Here is an 18,693-nt window from a genome sequence, read left to right on the forward strand (position 1 = left end):
CATCTGAAAGAGACCAGCCCAGGCAGAGTTTTAATCTTGTCACTAAGTCAAAAAAAGTCAGGGGCAATGATCTCAGGATCCCTGTTCTAATTTCTGGTCCACATTCAGTACTGCTGTAATTAGATGTAATTCCTTTCTGATCTGCATCTGCCTGCACAATCTGTTTTTCAGAGCTAACTTGGGAGAATGGTGCCAGATTTTAGGTTAATAAAACAGCTCTTGCACAGTCAGCAGAGTAATCTGTAGCTATTACAGCATCTTTGCAAATGTTAATAAACAGACAAAAATTCAGATCTGAATAAAATGTTGGAAGATACAGTGTCCATTCCCTATTTTGTGATACTTGCTATTTCTTTGGGATGCATTCTGAAGGATGAATAAAGCTTGTCTAGCATATTTCATGGGCATCACAAATACAGATTATACAGCTGAAAGTTAATGCTCCAGATCCTTGATAGTCTCTCACTTAACAGACCATAGAAAATTTTTTCCAAAACCTATAAATCAGTGCTGCAGTGTATTTATACCAGAGTAAAAACAATAGAAATTTAGTAACTTCTTCAGTAATCAAGCTCTTACTTGGAAAATTTCAGGAGGAATATGTCTTACTGCTGATGGCTGGAAATATGGCATCAAGCTTTTATCAAAAGCTTTTAATTCATCCTCATTCAAACCACCTAAAAACCCCACAGAATAGAAACAAAACTCAATTAATGTTATTTTTATTAAATTTATTTTTAAGGTAATATAAACTTTAAGCATTTATAAAAAATACATAATAAATTGTTTATTCCAGGGTGTTATATAGAGAGATGCTGGTTCTTTCTGTTTTGTTTCTTTCATTATATTTCAGCATTACAAATCCTCTGACCTTAGCCATTGACATGGAATGTACTCTACCTGAATTACTTTATCTTGGAAAAGAGAATTATAAAAGCCTATAAAATCATAAGCAATGCTATCAGGGAATGCTCATTCACAGTCTCTTCTGATCTATGGTTAGGGAGCATAATCATGCAATGGGAGTAAACTTCTTCAGCACTTATGTCATTGTGGTGGGGAATCATTGCCACAGGCATTGGGGATGCTAAAAATTCTGAGAGCCCAATGTGCAGTTAAATGATAACAGGGAAACAAATCCAGGAACAAAACTGGGAGTGACCTCTGGCTCAGGAGGTCTCAGAGGCTGCAAGAGCCCTCTGGAGAAGTATCACTGCAGGCCAGTCCTGTCCTTGTGCTCCTCCCCGGGCAGCCCATTCTTTCCAGGCAGGATGTCTGGGCAGCCAGAGCCCAGCTCCTCCCAGGACAGCCTGGTTCACAAAGAGTGACTGGGGCTGGAATCCTGATAGGTTTTGCTATCCTTGATTTACCCTTTCCAACTTACAGGACTCAAGTAACTTCAGGCTGTGCTTCCCAAGGTCAGTTTGAGCAGATTTACAGAAGCTTACAGAGAATCCCATGACTTTTCCTTAGTGCTTCTGAAATTACTGGATATCTGTCCCTGCAGGTGACTCCCCTCAGGAAGAAATGTCTTTTGCCAGTCTAGAAAAATCCCCTGCTAGGTGAACCCATCTCTTAATAGCAATGCTTCACAACCATCACCATCTGGAGTTGTAGCTTTGTTACCTGCTATAGTACCAATTTCCTGTAAAACAGAGCCATTCCAGTTGGGAGCAGCACCAAACACAGATTCTGTCATCTTCTTAAACTGCCTCAGAACAGGGCTGCTACAAAACAACAGGCCAATTCTTGCAATTGCAGCACTGCAAAAGGCAACAAGGTCATCATTACAAGCTGCATTTACATGGAGTACTAAATAGGCCTTAAGTACTAAATATACTTAAGCCTGCTGTAAGAAAACTGCAAATCCCATTTTCAATTTAAAATATATGTACACAAATTGCATACAAATATTTCAGGTTTTAAGCAAAAACCTGTATTTCTTGATGCAATACTTAAATGGTGGGATATAAATGGCAGAGGAAAACTATAAAAGAACACATTTGAAACAACTGCTGCATGCCTTCTGCTTTACTAAAAGCATTTAAAATGTAAAAAGGTGTCCTTTAGGCTCTGAAAATCTTAATGGAACAAAAATGGCACAATTTATTTTATCAATAGAGCTACTAATAAATATTTCATTAGATATAAAATGCAGTACCTGAATTCAGCAGTCCTTATGGATGTGATTTCTGTGGAGTTCAAAGCACAGAGAACAGCTCCTAATCCAACTAAATCAAAACTTTTTAATGTGCTGATGGTCTGGCCAGAGTCGTCTAGAAAACCTTGTAAAATAGCTCTTGCCTACAAAAGCAGTAAGATAGTATGCATGAACAGGGTAAATATAATTGAGAGGTTTGTTACTAGATGATTAAAATCTTACCAGAAGCTATGGAGCATAAATAAATATCCTGAGCCTGGCTGGTGTATGGCCATGGCCTTCAGGAGGAGCACTGTCACCACCTACATGTGACACTAAACCAGGCACTGTTACCCAACCACTTGCTAAATGCAAATGGTGTGAAAAACACTCTGTACTTCTTCTGCCAGGTCACAGGAAAAGCCTTCACCACAAGAAATGGTGCTGGATTGCCTCGCAGGATCAGTTACATTGCTACAAGAAAACATGAAATACCTAAGGGGATCAATATGTAATTTTGTTATTTTTGATACTCAGGATGACTTGTGTTATTTAAGTGCCATATATGAGTGGTGACCTGTGTCAAGGATTAATTTTCAGATATGAATGGGATATTGGTACCAAAGTGCCTTTGCAAGCCAAAGTAATTTAGGATGGTGCTCATTTTAAACTAATCCTTTAAAAACTGAGCCCATCTCAAGCACGTCACCAAGGCATCCTCCAAAGCCAGTGAAAGAAATAATCATCTTCCAAGATTTCCTAATCTACCCACAATGCTGAGCTTCAAGTAACTAGCTTAACTATCTGCCAAAGTTTTAAGACAACTGAAATTCAGCAGGATGAATCTCTTTTAACTAACTACTCTTACTGACAGCAGGAAACCTCAAAAGCAAACTGGTTCTGTATAAAATCCTCCCAAGTGCCTCCTTCTTATGGTGCCCTTCAGAACATGAATCTATTAAACAGATTTGTGATATTCTTCCAGAACTGCCACCATGCCAGCAGCTGTGCAGCCACAGAGCCCTGACAGGCCACAAAGTCAGAAATATGCTGCCTATTGCATATGTAAATAAAAGTTTTTAACTCTTATTATGAAAGTCCCATTGACATAACTGGAAGTTATTCAAGGAAAGGAACATGAGAGGAGTGTATCTGCTAATAAAGGGCTTCTAGGGCAATGGAAGCTGGGGTTGGGGCACACTGCCTATTCTGTGATTGTCCTTAGGAAGGACCAGTACTCCTAGCAGTAGTGTTTGTTCCAGGGACGGTGTGAGAGGAGCTGCTCCCCTCCTTCCACTGCTTAGTGGACAAGTGCTAAAGAACACACTCATCCCTACCCCAGTTAACAGTGATTGATGCTGTCTTGGCCACCTCCCCAGGGAAACCCCAGCCAGGCACACACCAGTGCTGACCCATCTGGCCACTTTCACTGGGGTCACAGCTGCAGAAAAGCAGCAGGGAGTAGTGTGGGTCCCTGGATCTATTTTCTAGGCAGTTCCAGGACTTGAGTCCCAAAGGGCATGAATGCAGAGCCTTTCACTAGGAGTACATTCAGGAGCTCCCTCACTCACTCACCTGGGTAAGAGTCCACCCTGTTTGCTGAGTAAGAGCAGAGACGGTGTCAATGGAGCTCAGGTCCAGCTCTGGGATTTCCTGTGCACTGAGTGCCAGAGCAATGCGGCCCAGGGAGATGATCTGGTAACTCCTCCAGTCTGGCAGCAACCCCCAAACCTTTAGATGAGAGTCATTAATATTTGTTAAATCATTATGAATCTTCCTCTATATACATCATTCTCAAATCCTTTGGTTCAAAAGTCCTAAAACCTGAATATTCCTCTTTGCACACAAAAGGCAGAGCTTACGTATTGTGAAGGTTTTTGAAGTTCTACACCAATAATGATTAGTTCATCTAAAAATACTGCAATTTCTACAGCTTGGACTTGTTGATGAACTGCTGGAAGTGTGGCTGTAAGAGCAAAACCATTAAGAACAATAAAAATGGGAATCTGTGCCTAGATCCACACTGTTACACTGCCAAGAAAGCAGCACCTGCACTATCCAGGCTTCTTCCCAGCTGCAATCGCTCCAGGGGACTGACTTTAAGTTGCTTTGGTGACCAGTCACCCTGGCTCAGTCACTGACAAGGAAAGACAAAGTAGAGAATCAAGTAATACAGACAAAGAAGCAGTTCCTAAAGTTCTGATTTCTAGATTGTGTTAATACAATGTTAAAATAAAAAACAATTTCAAAGCATTTGTACAGATATATGGTTAAATTTGTAAAGCTTTGTAAATAACCCAAGGAAATAAGCAGGAGCTCTTCTAAACCAGTACCAATGTAGTTCAACTGACAACTTCCTCTGCTTTTATTTGTGATAAAGTTGCAGTGACTGAAAAGCTGTCACTGAGCAGCCTGAAGGAAATTTTGGTATAAAGAAAAGTTCTGAGTAAAGAATAATAAAATACTGTCTGAGTAAAGAATAATAAAAAGTCCATCAAGAGCTGAATTTTCAGAGGCCAGAACTGTCAATTACATTTCCTTGACAATGGCAGAAGACTGTAGACAGTGGTCAGTATCTCCCCGGATGTGGCCAAATACCTTTACAGAAAAAGACACTGGGTTTTGGCTGGAGGAAGGAACTTGAACAAGTCAGGCACACATTAAAAAAAAAGTTCACTTTAAAGCTCTCATGTACTTCAGCAACTCTGCTTTGTGTCAGCCAATACATGACAGGTTTCTAGTATAACATCATGCTGCTAACAGCACCTGGAAAATTAAAACTAAAAGGTCAGGGCTGGGCTACCATCTGAGTCAGAAAAATATTTACTCCATTTTTGAGATAGCAACAATTTTAAGTTTTGTTCAAAAAGTTAGAAAGGACAAAGCTAATGGGGACTTGCTGAAGAGCATCTCTGCAGTTGCCTACTAAATAGCATTTGCACCATCAGATAGACACAGAGCTGCACAATCTCCAGAAAATATCAAAGTAGGGCTCAGGAATCTGGATGTCTGAAATTAAGTACTCCTTATACAGAGCTGCAGGCTCTCTGCTGTGCACATCCAGCACAGAGCAGCCTCAGCTGCCAGGGTGCTTTTCCCAGCTATGACCCTCAGGTTAAGGATTTGTTTAAGAGATGCATTGCTGGATTTGTATCTCCCAACTGAGTTTCCACCAGATCTTTTATGTTGGTTTTACAATGTCATAAAGGGTCTAAGTCTGGGAAACTTCAATCTTCTCCAAAGCAAATAGATAGTAAAAAGCATTAGCCCAATTTTAAAGCTTTTAATTCTCTAGCTTTAGAGATACATGAAACACACGCAGGCAAAAATGCCAAGTGTCTGTTTCCTGATCTAGGCCATAAAGTACAGAATTTGAAGTACTTCATAAATAGTATTATCTGACAGGGCAGGGTGAAATCTCAGACAGAATGATATAAATAACACAACAAATGAAACTGAAACACTCCTTTGTCCTCATTCACCTACAACTGCAGATCCATGCAGATGTCACTGCTGCAGAGCTGGGAGACCTTCCACTTACAAGTGAGCTAAGCTTCTTACTTTCATTAAGATACAATCTGATAACTAGACTTTTTGAATTAGTTTGGAACAATGAGTAGTTCAGGCTTAATGAAACCTTTAATCAAAGATGTTAATAATATAAAAGCATCTATGCATACAATTTCAAAGAGCTTTGCCTGTCCTATCTCATTTCTCATGCTTCATGCTCAGTGTAACACCACATTGCATTTTGAAATTAATATATAGGAAGTCTGTCCTTGTCTAGCAGAAATGTGTACAAACACTCACAGACAGAATATACTGCCATTCAGTGCACTACAGAGCTGTGAGTCTTTGAATATAGCCAGAAATGTGAGTGTATCAACCTTGTTAGCAATTACCCTACAACTGACATCAATCTGTAAGTACACCAATATATTGCACTGCTGTAAAGAATAGTAGTTTTCACTATGTCAGGGGAGCACTGTTTTTATTTTCTTCTAGGATTACATTTTTCCCCCTTTTCCTACCCACCTGTGTCCATGCTGACAGAGAGAAGCTGACTTGGGAAGAATACATTTACTGCAGTTGTCCTCCTGCAAGAAGGCAGCAGAGACACAACTGCAGAGTCACCATCTGCTTTCAGAAATCTGTGCAGAGCCACTTCTCTCCAAGCACCTGCAGTTGCACTGCTTTAAAAGCTGAGCTTCACTGCTAAAAATTGCACAGTTGGCCTTATTTACCCCAAATCCATGGTTAGCTCCACTACTGGCTGCAGATGCTGGTTTAAGGAGATGCTGCCCAGGCCCATGTGGCCCCCTGCTCCTGCTTTCCTCCAGAAGTCACAGCCCTCAGGTCTCCAAGCCTCCTGCACTCTGTCCTGCTTGCTGCCAACTGCAACTTGTAGATGCTTCCCAACCTCATTCTGTCAGAACTATCTGATGGAACCTAAAAAGGATTTTTACATGTGGGATCATTTTGACAGAAGGGGATTACAGAGTAGCCATGCAGAGATGGAAGCAGAGAACAGATAACCTCCAGCAGATGCTGCTGACAGAAGCTGAAGCCAGGCTGGGGCAGTACCCTCTTCACCTCTGAGTTTTCTGCAACCAGAACAATTTGTTTCACTGCACCCTACGGCTTTTTCTTGCTGAACTAAAAGTATGTTTGGGAATTGGCCCATTCCCTGGCAGTGCAGGCAACCACAAAGCAGCAAGAGGAGGTCACTCCAGGAACAAGTGCAATGGCAACAACAGGGATGGAGTAAAGTCTGACTTCTCTGCCAGCCCACTGTGTCTCAGGCAGGGCTGCCCAGAGCTCTGTTGGTGCCCCAGACTCAGGCAGAGTGCTGACCTGCCCCCAGCACAGTCCTGTGTCCAGCTGTGCTTCTGGTAAAGACAAAGTGCAGGTGGGATTTTTCCTCCCTCAAATTTCCCACTGATGGGTCTGTCCCTGCCTGTGAGAAGGTGGAAAAAGGAGCTTTATTCAGCCAATAACTGCCTTTCAGTCAGTTTGGGTTTACCCCACTGTAAGCTATATTTAGCATCCACGTAGACAGTTTAACATGCCAAGCTTAATTCTCAGCAGGGCAATCAACAGCCCCTAGTACTGCTTGCTGATGTTTCATTTGTGAAAGGAAAGTGAGAAGCAAGCAGAAAAGTAATTCAAAAGTAAAACCACTTCACTTTTCCAGCTGCCAATAGCTCAGAACTACTTGCCTGTTGACTCTAAAGCAAGGGCAATAGTCTTCTATCACCACCTCACATTATTTTTCCAATAAACCATAGATATTCTTGTGGCAGTAGTGACATTGACATAGCACAGTTATTTTAGAACTGCATAGTTCAATAACACCAAATCAAATTACAGATTTAATTTTCCTTCACAGACAGGACAGTTACCTGCTTGGCTTTTTCCTTCAAGGCAGTCAGCTGGGAGCTGTTAAAACCTGAGACACCCCCAAGAAGTTCCACATTTTTGTCAAAAGTCTCTGGATCCATGCATTTCAGTTCCTGAACTGACCAAAAGACATTTGCTTCTCCTAATTTAATGATTTCATTTGAAGAAGGAGCTCTGGTTCTCAGACAGTCTGAAAAAGGTCAAATAGCAAGAGTTTTCATCAAAGAGACATCAAAATAAATCAAAGCAATATTGACATTTAAGAGAGCAACAGACTATGAAAATTTACTGCTGCTGATGTGATATTGTTAAGTTAATTATTTTGTAATTGAAGAATTTAAAAAATATTTCTATTATTATGTTCTGGATATAAACTACCAGTATCTTGCAAGTTTCTTTCAAGTCTAATTTTCTAAAGGCATCAAAACCCAGGCAAGGGCTTGTTCTGAGTTTAAGCCACCATTTGCTGGGAGCCTTGATTCAACAGGAGTGAAATGCAAATGTTTGGGATGACCCTGGTGGAAATTCACCAAAAAGAGCTTCAGCTGAATAAACATCACATTCAAACAGTGGATCCAACTCAACAAGAATGTAACAGACATGAGAGGTCCTCGCACTCTGCAATGCCTGATAGAGATATATGTCTTGTAAGACTTGCCTGACATTTAAACAAGGTGAAGACAAGCTGGATGTGTCAGAGAAGCACGGTGCTTGTTGGTTATGTCAAGCCTGTTGTTAAAATGTCAGGATCTAGAGAGGGCTGTACACTCACCACAGCACTGTTCGGACAGACAAACTGCCTTTAAAAATCTTATTTACAGTCAGGTTCCAGGCCTATGCATTATCAAACTAGACAGTTTCCATTGTGTGTTTTAACAAATCCTAGTCTTTGTTGACATAATCTACCTCTAATGTTGATGGAAAGCAGAAATCAGAATCCTAATGTGGTTGTTTACTGCTCCCTCTCCTGTCACTAATTTAGGAAAACCTTATTAAATAATTATCTAAACCAAATAATCCCTACATGTCTTTGGATACAGTCATTACCAGTAAAAAGCATGAATTTCACAGATGCTGTGCCTCAGCTAAGCTCCCCCAGATAAATAAATTAAAGTGAGGATGTACAAAGTAGATTTGTACTTTGAAAGGAGGCAGAGGAGGGATTTATTTGCATCAAAGGAAGCTGCCGTAGTGGGTAGAACACTGAAAAGATTGAATCTGTTGAGCAAATGAAAATGCTGCTCAGCTTCCACTGTACCAGCTGATCTTCTGCTCTCCCTTTACCTCCCTCTTGTGAAGCTGCATTGTTTCCCTTTCCCCTGCTGCAGAAGGTCAGCTTTTCTCATGTAAATACTGCCCATGCAGACACAGTGCAGCTCCCTTCCCCAAGTCATGCAAACCTAAGACTAGGTGCCCTTGAAAAAAACCTATTGATTTTATAATTTTTAACACACCAGATATGCTGATGCAATTAAAGAGGGAAACACTAATTAGATTTTTGACCTGATGCCACTTTGCTGTTCCTTTTGCTATAGATTTAATTTTATGAAATATATATATATACACACATTATAATATCTCAGTGCTTGTGGTGAGAAACCTGAATTTTTTCTCCAGCACTGCCACTGCCCTCTGGTAGCATCTCAGACACATAGCTCCCTAGTTTTGCTTTTCATGTTCCATCTTGCCTTAAGCACCTTAAAACCTGTGCTTTTAATCTTGATATAGACATAGATACAAGAAGTCTGTCACTGGTAATTGCTACTGTTATTAACATTAGCTCACAAGTGGTCTGTGAGAAATGCAAAATACCATTGGTGGCATGAAAAGCTTTAATGTTATTCTGAAGTAATTTTCGTAATACTTAATTTTTTAGTGATTTACAAATCAGTAATTAAACTTCATTCCTTACTGAAACCACTGTGTGAGTTGTATGGAGCTGATGAGATTGTTTGGTAACAGAAATTCAATACCATGTTTGGGCTGCAGAAACATTTCCTGGAGTAGCACAAACAATCCTTCAACTTCTCATCTCCCAGATTCCCCCCACGTTGAGCTCATGCACCGCAAGGGAAGACTGAGAAGCCTCCATGGCCTTGGAACCAAGTCATCCTTTGAAAAAGACCCTCAGCTTTGCTGGCACTGCTCTTGCAATGCAGATGAGAGAGCTCTGCAACTGCACTGGACATGAGCTGGGCTGATTAAAGAGGTCTTTGGGATTCATGTAGATCCAGAGGCTTAAAAAAAGAACACTTAAGGACACAAGCATATTGTTGCTGAACCTTCAGTCCTATGGCCCATGTCTAAAGAAATATGGCTCATGATCTGCTGATTTACTTGTTGAAGGAAGAGTGAATTTCATGCATACAGGTGAACTAACCCCCTGCTATTTCACCAGCTCAGTCTTGCTTTTTTCAGAGCCTGATGATTGTGTAATGACTCCTCTGATCAACTGAGGTCATGTTTTGTTTCAGACTATGAAAAACCACAACCCTCAGAACTCCCTCCACCTCTCTCTGCCTATGAATACAGCACTGTAAGAGGAAAATTCATTTCCAGAGACACACAGTCATCATTCAGAGTTCCTGCCATACAAGCAGATGGATTTCCAGGGTGGCTCAGGGCTTGCTGAGAGCTTGAACCTCTATTCTGCTAGGCAGAGAACCAAGGGGGAGATTTTCAAAGACAAAGGCAGACAAGATCAAACTCCTTGAATATGTTTGGGTCTAAAGTCCCATTGGTGTTTTTCAAAAGCTTCCCCCACAGCAGGATTGTTTTCCATGGCACAGGATGGCACAGCTTACAAATTCTGCCTGGGTGAATTTCACATAAGAGAAAGAATAGTTGCTACTATAATAAGAGAATATAGTCAGAGTATCTATCTGATATAAAGAAAATGATCCATTTGTCACCAGAGATTCTAATAGATTAGTTTGGTTGCTAATTAAAATACCTTTTAGATGATTACAAACTTGTCCATTTGGACAGAAAAAACAGTGCCACCACTGTCAGATTTAAGAACAGATCAGTCACCATATGCTCATGTCTGGCAAAGGATTAACTATGTGCAATCTTTTGGCACAATGGCAACTTGTCACCTTCACAGGTTTTTAATTCAAGGGGTTTCAATTAGATTATGAAGTAAAAATTAAAAAAAAATTAAAAATAAACAAACGCCTCTAATTCAAATCATTTGTGTTTTTCCTTTGTGCACTCAGAAGGATTCCAGGAAATGCTCAATTATGCAATTCTGTAATGAAAGTTTCAGCAATTAGTGCATTATACAACTCTGATGAGCAGCAGAATGAAGACTCTCACTGTTTTATCCTGAAAGTCTATAAGTGACTCAATACTTCCCTTTTATCATTCGACCTCTCAGAATGCATTTGATGACAAAGTGAGACAAAGTCTGTTTGAATTGCATCATCTCAGCCCCAAATGGCAGGAAAGGCCCCAGTGCAATACTGACCAGCTCTGCTGAGGGACAGGAGAACGCTGCCAGGGCCATTGGAGACTGACTCAAACACAGCTGACAGGAGCTCTTCAGCTGAAGAAACTGGTCCAATTGTCTTTGCTATTTGTAACATGATCTCTGGGAACTTCAAAAGGAAAGAAAGAATAAATAAGGTTTCTCTCCCTTTTAAAGCAAATCAATTTGTAGAGAAAGTCTTGTGCAGACCTTAGCAAAGCAGGGGTTAGTAACAGTTCAGTCTTGTCCCATTGTGCAGATGTTTCAGAAAAGAGTAATTGGCTGCTACTGAAAGGTCATTGGCACACATTTGAGGAGGAAAAAATTAGGAACAAAGCAAATTCTGAGTGATTCTCCATCCTGTGTGCCCTCCCAGCTTCTGGCAACACCTGAGCACTGGCTGATTGGTGTCTGTGTCCAGCCCCTCCTGGAGCAGTGAGTGCCACCATTTTAATTCAGGTTTCATTTCGCTTGTCTTAAATTTGCCAGGTACGTACATGAATTGAGGACAGGGACCCAATTAAATGATGAGAAATAACTTTGACCTGTTTGCCTTCTTTAGGCTTTTCTGACCTCTCTCCTCCACCCTGCTAGACACCTTCCTTTCCTTTGAAGAGTCCTGTTCTATCTGGCCAATTATAAGCATTATCTCCAGTGGAAAAGCTGCTGACTGTGCTCACATATTTCTGCTGAAGAATGAATCCCTCATGCCAGTATAGTTTACTCCTATGCATAAAAAAAATTAAGATTCTATGAACTAAAGAGGGCAAGGAAATTACAAAGTGCAATGCTGAGGCCATCAAATATTGTTACTTGAGCTATGCTGACCCCAGGGCAAAGGGCCACATGAGCAAATGCTAATTTGATCAGTATGATCCCATTAATAACAGGATAAGAAACACAACTTTTATGGTTGGAAGGCAGAAGGATGGAGCAAAGAGCACTGCAAGGTGTAAAGTACTAAAAATGAGTCTGCATCACTCTAAATGCCCCTTTTTTCCCCTATGTGACAATGTACAATTGTCACATACAACTGATTGTTTATAGTAACATTACTCTCAAGAAGAAATCTCTTTGATGGAGTCAAGAATATGTGAAACACTACAGGATTCCTTGACAAAAGAATTATTTACCTAGTTCAGCATTCAGGTGACATAATTTAGACTGCATTATGACATTCACAATTCCAAGTTCTAAAATTTATGTTAAAAATTAAAGTTTTTTAATAAAAGCACACCTTTTTAGCAAGGACGTTTAATTCCTCTTTTGGCAGCAGAACTATGAATGGTCCAACATCTAATGTTGCTTCTGCTGTCCAGTTGTTTGAGGGACTGAAAAAGTATTTTGAAAAATTCTATTAATAAAGAACATTACAATAAAAATAATACTAAAACTTCAGTAGGTTTATGATACTTTACCATACAGGAAACAATTCTAAGCCAATGTGATGATTCATTGTTACAAGCATCAGATTGCATTTTCTCATCTCTCTGGGCACAGAGCATTAGTACAACTCACAATATAATCAGAAAAACCCTTCAAATATGGTGGTGATGGAGCTCTCCCACAATAGTCAAGTGTTCTTAGCATTACAGTGTTTGAACAAGGAGAAACAATTCTTTCTTTGAAAGAAAATTTACCATTTTCCATCAGTTCATATTGCAATAGTAGCCTGCAAAAAGGTTATCAAAACAGAAGTAGAAACATCATTCAAATCTGACAAATGTCAGTCAACCCATTTGGTGAGTGACTTAATAAAACACTTAGATAAGTTATTTTCAGTCTGACAGAGCCTACAGAAGAGTGTAGTAACAAATATGTTACTAGTTCATGTTCCCACATATAATTTTATTTGCTTTGGTGCTTCACTATGAGGATGTTTAAATATCTTCAAAATTAAATGATATAAAATAACATAAAATCTTATTTAGCAGAGTGTGCCACAATTCAATAAAACTGATTTGTATCAAGACCAATGCAGGGATTGAATCTGCTGGAAAATACAACTATCAGCTATCCTACCACAGAAAAATGCTGACTAGCAGGAAGCTGAACAACATCTGATGTGATCAGGTGGATCAAGTGACCCACTTTGGGGTGAAGGGGTGGTTAGAAACTGTGCAACCAGTCTCCCTTTCCAAATACAAGATACTTCCTTGGGACAATGCAAGACAGAAACAGTATATTTTTGCCAGATAGAGGATGGCTTTGTTCTTTGCATGACTGATACCAGTGAGGTTCCATTCACTCTCCTAATCTGAGTCCTTAGTGACACCCCACACACTGCCCACTCTGCTGCTGCAGATGCTCAAACTTTATATCCCTCTGCTGCTTTTCTGCTCTCTCCTATTGCCACAGGTGCTTGCAGTCTTCTTCACTTGGCTTCTCACAGCAGCACAGCAAGTACCCAACTTCCATTTTCCCATTCTTTGTGTTCCTGCACCATTCTCCACTTGTAACCCCTTTCTCTTGCCAAGCCAGTGAGTCTATTTGCCTGCCCCACATAAATATTGCACTTTCTCTCCTTTTCCTCTGGGACATGCAGGGTGTCCCTGGGGTTGTATTTTGTTCCACAGTTATCACATTACACACAAGAACAGAAATGTCATTCTAGTGGACAAGAACTTGGGCAGTGACAGAAGCTGCTTTGTGTTGGTTTCACTGCAGTTCATCTGGGCAAAGCAAATGTTTGGTGTTTGCATGGCCTAACCACCAGCATGGCCATGGTGGTGTATCCAATACCTTACCCATATAACTGGAGGAGTTTGTATTTAATTTCAATCTTCTGCTCATGGCTGAGCTGTTGGCAAAGTTTGAATTGATGCAGGGCTGCTGCCATTGCCTTCAGGGACATTCTGCCATGTAGAAAGGCTGGAGGTAAGTGGCAGATTAGATTTCCAAGGAGGTCAACATCATATTCATCAGCAATGGAGCTGTTCTGAAACAAGAAGCATTTGCCCTGTTGGCAGACCTAACTGGGCTCTTGCCCTGTACCACTCAGCTGCATTACAACTCATTTAAGCTGGAAGGAACAAAGACACAACAGTTTGCACTGGCAACTTAATCTACATTTTCTGCTGAGACTGCCTTACATTTTTTGGTTTACCAATCCAGCTGGTGATATTTCATAAGCACTTCTCAGAGCTTTCAGTATTCTTTTTTCCATACTGAATCACACATGAAGAATGTGACCACCCAGCACCTGCAGAGCTGGTGCAGTTCTGTCTGGTAGCACAGCCCTCATGTGGCCCCTTGCAGCAGAGGGGCCCCAAGCTCTTGCTGTTAGAAGGCTGAGCTCTAAGGGGCATCTCAAGCAGCTGCCAAAACACTGGGGATTATACAGCTGGTACTGTGTGTAAGGACAGGAATAGCCACAGCTACATCAAAGAACTAGTTTCCCCTAAAAATTGGTGAGTGCTGCAGCTCCCAGACAGCAGAAATCACAAAATCCTCCTGGTACCACCATCCCTCCCATAGAGCTCCCTGTGCCACAACAGCTCTGCTTGGGCTGGCACTGCTTGGAGCCAGGGGAACAGCTCCAGGTGCAAACTGGTCAGCTCCAGGCTGTCCTGGCCAGCAGTGACATTTCATGAGGACACTTTGGAACATGCATGGAGTCAAGGAAAATTGCTAAGCAAGCTATAAAAAGGTTTGCCTAAGGAGCAAACAATAAAATTAAAACAGTACATAAATCCCCCCCAAAAATACAGATGGATGGGTGAAGAACTCATGTGGTGACTCTCTCCTCCTCCATGGTGTCTCCTCCTCTGCTGACCCCTCTCAGCCATACCCACCAAGCACTCCTGTATTTTTTGCAGGACAGCATCCCTTTTGTGAAGGCTTGGGTTCAGAAGGTCCATTCCAGTCTTGCCCACACGTTCAAGGAAAGGGACACACAAAGGGCCTGTAACATACTCCAGGTACTCAGAACTGCAGAAAGAATTCAAAAGGTCTCAGAACGCAAACCTGACCTTCATACACCCATAACCATAGCTATGAAATCTGTGATGACAGAGATACTTAAAGACAAGGCTGGACTTGAAAAATCATAAACCAAACAGGCCAAAAAAATTGCAATTAACCCTCACCTTACTTCAATATCTGTCTTCTTCCAGTCCATCAGGACATGAACTGAACACCAAAAAAATGGCTAAGAATATAAATAGCTACAAGTGTAAGAAAGTGCTCTGAGATGCTTTAACACTATATGAAACAACAGTTTACAGGTCAGAAGGTTCTCGCCTTTCTCTGTTTTATTAGGAATAATTCTCTGATGAATGAAAAGGGGGTGGCCTGAAGACCACAAGTAGTTTTATAATAAGTTTCCTTTTTATCAAAATCCAAAAATCCTGCCAAATTAAAAAAATGATGCTCTTCTCCACACAGAATGGCAGACAACCTTTGCAAATAAAGCCACAGCCCATATCTGCCCAGGCCCAGCCTTGCCAGGGGCTGTAGGCAACAGAATCAGTAACTTCTGATGGCCCTGAACAGCCAACATGCAACTGCTGCCAAATAACTGAGTGCTGCAGTTTATGGGCAGCCCTGCATTAAAGTCTATTACTATTTTATAGTTGTTAAATAGAATAGAGCCTTTTCAAACTGAACACTTTTCTTACTTTTTTCAATTAAAAAATATTCCACAAAAAGAAGGGTTCTCAGTCCCTTTTATCCCCTCAGGCACATAGAAAGAAAGAGAGAAAGGGTGGAAGAGACAGAAAGAGAAAGTGAGAAAGAGACAAAGAAGGAAAGGAAGGAAGGAATTAACAAATTTTACAATTCAGGAGTTCTCATACATACACAAGTTTGGTTGTTTTTTTTTTTCAAAGGAAAAAAGCTGTCACTGGGAAGTTTTGCTAGCTTACACAAATGTCTTGAAACACACTGGAATGTTTCCAACCATACAGAGCAATATGCTTCAGCAGTATCCAGTGGTTTTGTCTTATATATCCACTCTCAAAAAGACTCCTAAACAAATAAGCAAACCTAAACCATATAAGCCTACCTAGGGGGAAAAGAATCCACCATTGTGATAAAAATGTACCATACTAAAAGACACAAAGTATTACCAACTTTCACTTGAGACAGATTTTGCCAACAGCCAGTGACCACTTTTGATAAATCACCATTTCTTTGAATCATCAGTTTTCTTAGGACTGAAGAGATTATTTGAAAAGTGCTCAGAAGTTAAGATGGACTAAGATGTAACTCACGGAAGTGCCAGTAAGAGGAAGGGAGGAATGGATGCATTGGAGACTTTCCAAAATTTCCAAGCCAAACAATTAACCTAAAGGCAACAAAAATTTAGGTTCTTAAACCTCTAGTAGTTTTGAAGAAGAATAAAAAATATGGCTTGTTTATTGCAGCATATATATAAATTAGCATATATAAGACTGTGCATATCATCTTCAGAGAGCATTTTTATCTGGCTTGTTTTAGTTTTCTTTTTGTAGAAATCAGAGATGAAACATTATATATTTGGGAACATGAGAACATTTGTATGTTTCTGAAATTTCTATGTATTTCCAAACAGATTACTCATGAACTAACAAGTCAGAAGGGCTGTAGGAATTTCTTGCAATTTGTAAGTGACAAATGAAATTGTCAAAATGAAGTACGAAAACAGATGAATTCACACATAAAAGATTTAAATAAAATATCCTAACAGACAAGCTGAGACATACAGGATTCTGAAAAAAAGTCCCAAAAAAAAACCAAAGACAAAATAGAATAAACCAAATTTTAATCTACCTAATTTGGATATTGGGTAGTATGTTTATGTACATAAAGTCTTTTTGGTTTCTTTACCTGATATGGAGAAAGCAGATGAAGATTAGTTTCAAAGAATTTAAAACTGTTTAAAAATATGTCTGCGTCCATACTTTCAAAGAGTTGACAAGTTACTCCTTTCACAAGCTGTCCTGTGCTGATAGGAAAGGCAAATTTCAATCTCATGAATATTTAAGCAGGATCTAGTCCTTAGTCCCCACAACCCCATCCTAAGACATAGTTTCTTCACCTCTCCCATTTCCTGTAATTATAAGGCTCTTGAAAGTAAAAATGCAAACAAATTGAAAAATATCAACAAAGCCTTAAAACACTCAAACCTCTGCAATGCTTTGAGCCTCATTTTGGTTTTGAAGACCCCTTTTAATAAGGAAGGTGAATTATCCTGTGGCATCCAGGAATAAACATAAGGCAATACATAACAACCACATATGATTTACCTCAAAGTTGCTCTCATCACAAAACTAGTCTTAAACCCCATTTCAACAGAGATACAGTCCATACCTTAGAAGGTCAACAGGATGGTTTTCCTTAGACAGTAATTCATAGAGATACAAAGCCTGAAATTAAAGCCACTATAATTAAAGGTAACTTTAGTTAATCCAGTTGTAAGAGACAATAACTACTGCAATGTTTTTGTACTCTGAGTTCTCTTATGTACTCTAAAGGTACTTCTATGGTCCAGCTTGAGCAACGAAAAGGTTTGGCATCCAGTTCAGATGAATTTTTTCTTTACAATTCAAGCCATCAATGACTGGCATTATGGGATGATGCTAAACCTGTAAATGGCCCACAGCGACCAAAAATCTTAGGGCTGAAGGGACCTCTGGAGATCATCTAATCCAACCTTCCACCTTTCTGGACAGAGTCAAAGACTTTATATGCAAATATCTAATACACAGTACTGCAAAAAGAAAATTTACATGGCAGAAACCTGAGGGCTTAAATTCAGCATATTAATGCTTCTTTTTCCATAGCATTGTCTGATAGAGCTGCCTGGGCTCTAAATGCCCTTTGGTGTTTATGCTGAGACATAATTGGGGCAGTTCCTTCCTTTTACCTGTGTTCCTTGAACACAAATATATTACACCACTTTTCCAATTCTCCCATCACACTACATTGCAGTGGAATGGGAACTGCATAACAATTTTTACCTGGCTGCTTCTTAGTTCTTTTTCTTTCAGCATTGCAGAATTATATCCAGTTTGCTTCCATAAACCAGAAAGAGAGACTTCTTTAAAGAAAGCTCCTTGTATATCTTTGACTGATGAAGAAAAATCTCCAGATGCAGCAATCTAAAAAGAGGAAGACAAAAATACATGGCATTTCTGAACTGATGCTTAGATTTACAGGATTTGCCCTTCTTTCTATTCTGTGTAATATTTCTCTTAAGAGGATAACGAAAAAACACGACAATATTAAAACCACAATGAAATAAGCAAGACGGAGCCTTCAAAATACACTTGGTGTTCAGGAAAAAAGCAGTAGAACCATTAACCATTGAGCTAAAGGACATATCTTGGTTTAATTCATGCTCTACAGTTCTGGTTATGGTGCTCTTGTGCAGAGAGAACCTCCCACAGACTGGAGTTAATAATCAATCACCTTCCTGAGGATGCCCTGTTGCTGTGCAGGGGATAAGTCAGACAAGTACTGGGATGTTGTGCCTCGAATCATCTGAGCCAGCTCCCTGGGGCTCATGCTGTGCAGTGACCAAGTGCCAATTCCTGTCACCAAGGCACCCATTTGGCTCACATTGTAAAATGATAAAACCTGCAGGGAGAACAGCACAAGCAAACAGGAAGTTTTATTGAGACCAGCAGATGTATTTAAAAGCAAAAGTCAATAAATAAAGCAAAGTATTTATTAAATACTTAATATATTTCTTGCCTGGGAA

The 18,693-nt window shown here is 40.1% G+C and overlaps 1 protein-coding gene across 1 annotated transcript in view; it reads right to left on the reverse strand.

Moving 5' to 3' along the window:
- Positions 1 to 18,693, reverse strand: part of OTOA (otoancorin) — a 36,007-nt gene that overhangs the window by 3,695 nt on the left and 13,619 nt on the right. The window contains exons 14-27 of the mRNA XM_005420479.2: positions 18,402 to 18,569; positions 17,951 to 18,091; positions 17,301 to 17,356; positions 16,818 to 16,935; positions 16,223 to 16,296; positions 14,804 to 14,939; positions 13,757 to 13,947; positions 12,247 to 12,340; positions 11,010 to 11,139; positions 7,543 to 7,730; positions 3,716 to 3,871; positions 2,162 to 2,304; positions 1,627 to 1,763; positions 580 to 677 (exon numbers count right to left, since the gene is read on the reverse strand). Of these exons, the coding sequence (XP_005420536.1) occupies positions 580 to 677; positions 1,627 to 1,763; positions 2,162 to 2,304; positions 3,716 to 3,871; positions 7,543 to 7,730; positions 11,010 to 11,139; positions 12,247 to 12,340; positions 13,757 to 13,947; positions 14,804 to 14,939; positions 16,223 to 16,296; positions 16,818 to 16,935; positions 17,301 to 17,356; positions 17,951 to 18,091; positions 18,402 to 18,569 (1,830 nt within the window). The remainder of the gene's footprint in view (positions 1 to 579; positions 678 to 1,626; positions 1,764 to 2,161; positions 2,305 to 3,715; positions 3,872 to 7,542; positions 7,731 to 11,009; positions 11,140 to 12,246; positions 12,341 to 13,756; positions 13,948 to 14,803; positions 14,940 to 16,222; positions 16,297 to 16,817; positions 16,936 to 17,300; positions 17,357 to 17,950; positions 18,092 to 18,401; positions 18,570 to 18,693) is intronic.

The sequence above is a fragment of the Geospiza fortis genome, unplaced genomic scaffold, assembly GCF_000277835.1.
Source record: "Geospiza fortis unplaced genomic scaffold, GeoFor_1.0 scaffold237, whole genome shotgun sequence".
Taxonomy (NCBI): domain Eukaryota; kingdom Metazoa; phylum Chordata; class Aves; order Passeriformes; family Thraupidae; genus Geospiza; species Geospiza fortis.